The sequence below is a fragment of the Camellia sinensis genome, chromosome 1, assembly GCF_055761805.1.
Source record: "Camellia sinensis isolate YWXY chromosome 1, ASM5576180v1, whole genome shotgun sequence".
NCBI lineage: Eukaryota > Viridiplantae > Streptophyta > Magnoliopsida > Ericales > Theaceae > Camellia > Camellia sinensis.
Window position 1 is genome coordinate 194,752,777 of NC_138961.1, and position 6,751 is coordinate 194,759,527.

Here is a 6,751-nt window from a genome sequence, read left to right on the forward strand (position 1 = left end):
TAAGTTTTCTATATGTGAGTCCCTCAAATAAATTTTGTTTTAAAATATTGTTTATTTATAAATATTTTATGTCTATTTTTATGATCAATTTAGGTTCATAGCATAACGCGAGAGGATAAGACATACTGACTATCTTTATTAAATAATTAAAAGATAAATAATAATCGACTTAATATATGTTATAATTTTTTATTTATTAAAAATATAACATAAATAGTTTCATGTGATAATTATGGAATATCCACTAATGATTAGAACAAATGTACCATTTTATGACATGTGGCATAAGAGCAAGGGCTGAATGTTCTCTCATCAGATGTAATGTTTGGATTCCAATTTTACAGTTGTGTGTGCAACTTTTCCTTCTCTAATTCTCTTGACCGTGGTATTAATCGTTTACAAAAATAAAATAAAATTATGATTAGATTTGATTACAACAACTCTTTAGATGATCAACTTTTAATTAGCAGAGACAAAGTAAGTAAATCAAGAAGCCAAGTTCTAAGGCAGACTGAAGGAGAAATCATCGCGACGAGCCTCGTGATCTCTAACTGCATTGTAATGATATTTGGGTATTGTTTCATGATGATCATGATCACTGGAAACAAGTGCAGAAGGAGGAGCTTCTTCTTCTTCTTCTTCTTCTTCAACCTCTGATATCTCAGTTTCAGAGTAGTAAGCTTTAGGAGGAGAGTTGACTATTATGCTTTCGGTATCTGGACTGGACTTCTTGTTTCTGAACTTGTGAAGCAAATGAATGGGTGATGAGCCACGGCTCGGAGTTGCATCCACACTGGTGAACCCAGATGATGATGCATCTGCTTCTGCTGCTTTATTCCTCAACTTCTTCCTCTCCCTTGCTGCCTTCTGCCATTTCTTTAGAGCTTTTGCTGTCTGTTCTTCAAAGATTGCTTTCTTCATGTGAGATCCCATCTGAAATTTAGCTGACATATTTGAGTGATCCATGATTGTAAATTATACTTTTTTATACAACTTTTTTTTTCCCTTCAAAATAATAGAAACCTAACAAATATTGAGTGCAACCTATGGTGTCACTAGTCAATAAAAAGATAAATGAAATCACGTGTGAACTCTCTTTTTCCGCCGCTAACCCAGAAATTAAGACGTAAGTTTGGAACACCATATAGTTGTAGTATGCTTGACCGATTGTGTTTCATGATTTTTCCAAATTATTAATATTATTTGGGGTCATGTAAGTATATAGTTCTCTGTTATTGGACGAGCACACCACTAACGCATATCACTACGGTAGTGTTTCAAAAAGACTAAGGCCCGTTTGGGGACTTAGTCTTTTAGTCAAAAAGTCAAAAAATTATCATTTTAGTCCAAAAGTCAACAACTCATACCAAAAAGTCAAAGATTCTCTTTTCTCTCTACTTTTTGCACATCTTTTCGTATTTAGTCAAAAAATCATCTTAAATATATAAGTTTTTTTTACCTACCTTTTTAGCCAAATAGTCAAAAAATTACTAAATTAGTCTGTTCCCAAACGAGACCTAATAACCAAACCATGTGTCCTCTACTACGATAAATGTGAGATTTTTGTTGGTCATCTCGACATGTGGTATTATTTTTATATATAATATTACTTTTTGGGCCCACAATACAAAGTAAACTTTGACTATTTACTATTACTCGCAAATCTCTAGTATCAGTGAAAAACACTAGCAAGAGCAAAATCTAAAATCGAGTTTGGATTTGCTCAATTGGCCCATAACTGATTGGCTAGCCTCATGATTATTGATATATGGAACCGAATCTTCTGTCCCATTTCTTTTTTTTTATCCTTCTATATTAAATTACATCTCTATCACAAGATCGATATCTCTTACTATCTCCAATTTTGTGATAGGGGTAGAAGAGAGTAAGACAGAAAATCATCAACAACCTATCAATATCATTGTTGTTGGAGTTGAGTTATAGGAGTACTCACTTGGGTGACCAAGGCATAGAGAGGGAAGGTGATGTAGCTACATAAAACTTGAAATGCTACTCCAAGTATAACCTTGGCTAAAATGACTGGCAAGTTTTCATGAAAGCATGATGTTATCCCAAACTCAAACTGCACTAACCATATCATCATAGTATATATATTAGTCAGTATTTAAGCAGAATATTAATCAAATTTTTTGAGGAAATAAGCCAAAATTGCAGGTTTTTTTTTGTTTAATTACCCATGTCCACAGAAAGTAGGCCATCTGGAATGCATTCTGTAAAATTGAAAACATTAATCTTAATAATAGCTTGTAATACAAAGCTCCAAACTTTAAGGCAATATCTTTAGATAATTGCATTAGAAAACATATAAAATGAATTATGTTTGGTTTTTGTATTAGTAACACTGCTTAAAAACTTTTCAAGGCTTATGATGAATTACCTGGAACAAGGTAAAATGAATCAACAACAGAATCAATTCGGGTTGATTGAACCAAAAGTACTTGTTACTAGGCTCTACAACTGGAACTCCCTCCACAATGGTTGTTCTTTCTTGGATTTGCTGAGCCATTTCCATTATTATGATCTCAAGCTTTGTACCAACTAACAACAGTATCTGTAATTTTCATTGTTTGGGCTTTATTAAGTTATATATGCTTTCTAATTCTTTCATTTCTTTAATGTTAGGAAAAACAAGTATAATTAAAGTGAAGAATAAATAAATAAATTCTTACTGCTGGTGGCAAGAATGATACCGCGAAAAGTGTATACCATCCTGCACAAGGAGAGAATTCAACATTCCATATGAGAGTTCAATTAAAAACCAAAAAATTTAAATAGTAATAATAATGCAAATATGAGAGAGAGAGAGAGAGAGAGAGAGAGAGAGAGAGAGAAGGCCTACTATAGACATTTAATAGCTGAAAGATGACTGCAAATATCCAAAGTGGTACACTGCCAAGTGTAACATCATGGTAATTAGTTAGTGCATGTAAGTTGTATAGAATGATGCGATATTTTGTGCTTCCTTCATTTATAATGAAAACATTTATCATTGTCATTATAATTTTACAAATGTAACTATTATCGTTCTTGTTATGAATTTTATATAAAAATATTATAACAATATAATTTTCCATATATAATATTTGCCAAATAGAAGAGAGAGAAACCTGATACCAACAACCACTTTGAAATCATCTTCCATAGATCTTTTGATGTACTTGTGGAAGTCAAATTTGGTATTTGAAGCAAAATGAGCCTGCAGTTAAAAATGGATGAGGATACAATGAGTCTTTGAGCACAAATGGCCCAGATAGATGGGGATGGCCCAAGACAAAATTACGCATTGGGCCAGATTGGGCCCCCAACTTTAGTTCCCTTGAACTAAATTATTATTATTATTATTGGATAAAAAGTGTGTAATTTGGAAATTTTACTTACGTTAATGAATCCGTGTCGCATAGTCAGATAGTCCACTTTTGTTACTGACGCAAAGAATTGCCTAAAGAAAGCCACCTGTAAATTTGCTTTATTTATTTTAGTCTCTGTTATTATAAAAATATAATAATTTATGTTATATGGAATTGCGATTACAAAATGAATAGTTCGTATCATTAAAACGGATCTCTAATATGCCTCCAGACCCATTAAATTTTCTCAAATTGAGATATGAATTTGAGAAAAACGCGACTCTAAAACAATGGGGCATGGAGTAGTAGTGGAACTTACAACCCATCTGAGACCAGGCATTGTGGAGAAGCCACTGTGCTGCCTAACAAAGGAAGTCTGATGAGCGAACCTGAACCTTGCAGGGTCTGTCCAAAATCAACATTCACGTAACTCAATTACACACTTTATTTTCTCTACACAATAATAAATAAATAAAAGTAAACTTGAAGGCTGATTGTAATTACCATTATTAAATTGATATTCCAATGAATTGGTTTCTTGCTCCCATGCTTTCCATTTCTTCACCTTTCAATAATACCCCCCAAAAAATCAATAAATAATAAATCACATTAACCAAAAATCTTGAATCAGAAAAGTAGAAGCAGTGGAGTGGAGTGACATACTTTGGCCTGTGCTAGAGCCATGGTGATCACACTATACAGAACATGGAAAATGGCAAGCACAAATATGAAAATGTGCAATTGGTGCACCCCTGACTGAGATATCAACGACACTTTCCCCTGTTCATTCACAAACAATTGATGATCACAAAACAATCTTATTTGGCGAACTGTTTCCAAAATTGTTTTCAGGAAAAATTTCTTAAATGACCCATCTATAGGAAACATATGCACCAAAAAAAAAAAAAAAAAAATGACGACTTTTGGCATACATATTGAGAGCAGTAGTCTTGACCAGCATTAGCACCACTAGCTGGAGCTAGAACTCGCCGCCGAATGGCAGTATCTCCGGCAAACAACTTTATTGATGCGTGAGAAAGCTTGTTGTTGGAGTTCTGCTGCTTACAAGGGAGCATGATATTTCCAGCTTTGGAAGGAATACATATCTTAGACACAAGGCTTGTACCTACTGTGATCAGTAGGGATATGAATCCTAGAAGCATCAATTCTGCACATTTTTAAATTTTTTTAAAATAATTTGATAATAAAAGACCATTTTTTTATTTCATTATTAATTCAAAAAGAATATGCAGTGTGCATAGAAAAACAATTATAGAAATGTAAGATGAAAAATTAATGTTGGCCCAAACTCAGTCAAGGTGTTACTGTTTTTTTTTTTTTTTTAAATACTATTATTATAAGTAATAGTTGAAAGAGATGACATATCCATATGACGATTTTTCAAAAAATAAAAAATAAATATGAACGAAGTAACTCTATGATCACATGTCACTGGATGAACATACTAAAATTCTAAACTCACCTAATAATTTTTGAATTGCATCCCTTTAATAAAATTCTAGACTCACCTCTAATTTTTGAATTGCATCACTTACTTTAATAAATGAGAAAGATAGTCAACAAGTTGTGTATAATCAATAAATAGCTCCTCTAAACTTACTACTTGTAATTATCCGTGATATGAGGAATCCTTTTTGGCGTTCTGCTAACTTTATAAACTTCATCATATATATTTCAATATAATTGTGAAAGGAGGGGGGAGAGAGAGAGAGAGAGAGAGACCGGCTTTAATCTTCTCCAAAGCCTCAATCATGGCCTTCTTCTGGCCCTTCCGAAACCACTGTACCATTCAAGAAACCAAAGTTAATAGTTCAGAATTGAATTCTTTCCAAAATTCCATCCAACCATATATAAAAAGCTTGCAGAATCATTCAAATTTTACATAAAAATCTTAGTCAGTTTTACCTTTTCAAGAGAATGAATCCCATGTTCAATAAGAACAGAAATGATCACAAAAACTGCAGAAACAAGTGCAACCGCCCATGTTGGTGTCTCCTTCAGCGACCGATCTCCATTAGCCCCCGCTACCATGGCAGAACTTTGCTGCGAAAAACACAAAAAATGCTTCGCGAAACAAGTGCATGAACACTGTTTTTGGGGAGATTTATAACATATTGTATGTGTGTACATAAATGAAAATATGTAAGATGGGCCGGCTACTATAAAAAAACCAAGGAGAAAACTTGGTGAAGAAAGCATCAAAAGGGTATGCTGAAAGTGTTTTTAAAAACAAAAATTGACAATAGTATAGGTTAGGGAGAACCAAATGTCATGACACTACTACTCCTCCTATTGGCACCACCCTTCAATCATTGGATATATGTCTCATCCTCAAAACTATTCATGATCTTATGTTGACTGTTTCAATGATGATGTGATGAGTCCCTTGTAAACAGTCCATAGTACTTTTGAATGGTTCATTGCTTGTATTGTTCAATAAGCATTCCTACTCTTTGGGCTCCTTACTGCAAATGTGAGGTTGGCCACTAATCATATAATGGGGATGTTTGGTGTTGGTTTATTTTGGCTAACTAATAAATTTAGGAGGTATTTAGAATGATCTAAATAAATATATTTTTTAATTTTTTACGAAAAGATGTACAGAAAATTAGAGAGGTGATGTAACTCAAATAAGTGTACTTATATAGGTTATGCCAAACGCCCCCTTAGTTTTGAAAAAGCTATTTTGGACTGTTTGATTGAACTTATTTCAAACAGTTTTTTATTCTAGCAACTTATTTTAACTCAAAAAAATTGATTCTGAGAAGCTATCTACCCCTACTTCTGATTATTAGCTTTTATGGTGGACATCTTAATTTTTAAAAAATAAAAAAGATCCAAATGGACTATAAATTATTATTATTATTTTTTTATGGAAAATGTGGACTAGTCGTGAATAACAAAAAATAAAAGTTAATTCAAAAAGCTATTTCATAACTTATCTATCAAATACTACTCAACAATTTAAATCTATAATCCAGCAGCTCCGCCAAACAGATTAATAACTTCTTATTAAAGCTATAATCTATAATATATTAAGTTATAATCTATAATCTATTTTAACAGTTGTACCAAACACCCTCAATATATAAGTAAAGTAGAGTCTTCTCTTAGAAAACTTTAAAAATGTGCTTGGTATCATTGGAATTTTTAAAGAAGATTTGAAATCTCTCTTATCTTATTCTTTTACAGATCAATATGTAGTATATATATACAACAACCTAACCTCTAAAACTTAAGACTAACTATGATGAGTTAACACTAACTCTAACTACACTAACTCTAACTAACTTCTAACTAATTCTGTAACAATCATATCACACAGATATTATAATAGATATGGAATGATTGCACTAGACTCA

At 32.5% G+C, this 6,751-nt stretch overlaps 1 protein-coding gene across 4 annotated transcripts; it reads right to left on the reverse strand.

The window, feature by feature from the left end:
- Window positions 1–251: 251 nt before the first annotated feature.
- LOC114314718 (MLO protein homolog 1) lies at window positions 252–6,247 on the reverse strand. 4 transcript variants are annotated; one of them, XM_082891307.1, is made up of 14 exons: window positions 5,295–6,247; window positions 5,112–5,169; window positions 4,301–4,536; window positions 4,032–4,148; window positions 3,873–3,933; window positions 3,688–3,773; window positions 3,400–3,474; window positions 3,129–3,217; window positions 2,861–2,910; window positions 2,712–2,731; window positions 2,399–2,572; window positions 2,196–2,231; window positions 1,955–2,083; window positions 252–933 (listed from the first exon to the last, which is right to left on the reverse strand). In XM_082891307.1, the coding sequence occupies exons 1-14, from the start codon at window positions 5,586–5,588 to the stop codon at window positions 502–504; spliced, it is 1,857 nt and encodes a 618-aa protein (XP_082747433.1). In that variant the 5' UTR covers window positions 5,589–6,247; the 3' UTR covers window positions 252–501. The 4 variants fall into 4 exon arrangements, with proteins under 4 accessions (XP_082747433.1, XP_082747424.1, XP_082747439.1 ...); XM_082891298.1 differs by having other exon boundaries at window positions 2,691–2,731; window positions 5,295–6,231; XM_082891313.1 differs by lacking the exon at window positions 1,955–2,083 and having other exon boundaries at window positions 2,691–2,731.
- Window positions 6,248–6,751: the final 504 nt, after the last annotated feature.

Excerpts from the sequence above, each read along its gene's own strand:
- LOC114314718 (XM_082891298.1), bottom strand. The coding sequence starts at position 5,588 with ATGCTTTCTTCACCAAGTTTTCTCCTTGGTTTTTTTATAGTAGCCGGC. Across the intron at positions 3,934-4,031 it reads TGGCTCTAGCACAGGCCAAA|GTGAAGAAATGGAAAGCATG; the intron begins GTATGTCACTCC and ends TATTATTGAAAG. Across the intron at positions 2,732-2,860 it reads TCAGCTATTAAATGTCTATA|GATGGTATACACTTTTCGCG; the intron begins GTAGGCCTTCTC and ends CTCCTTGTGCAG.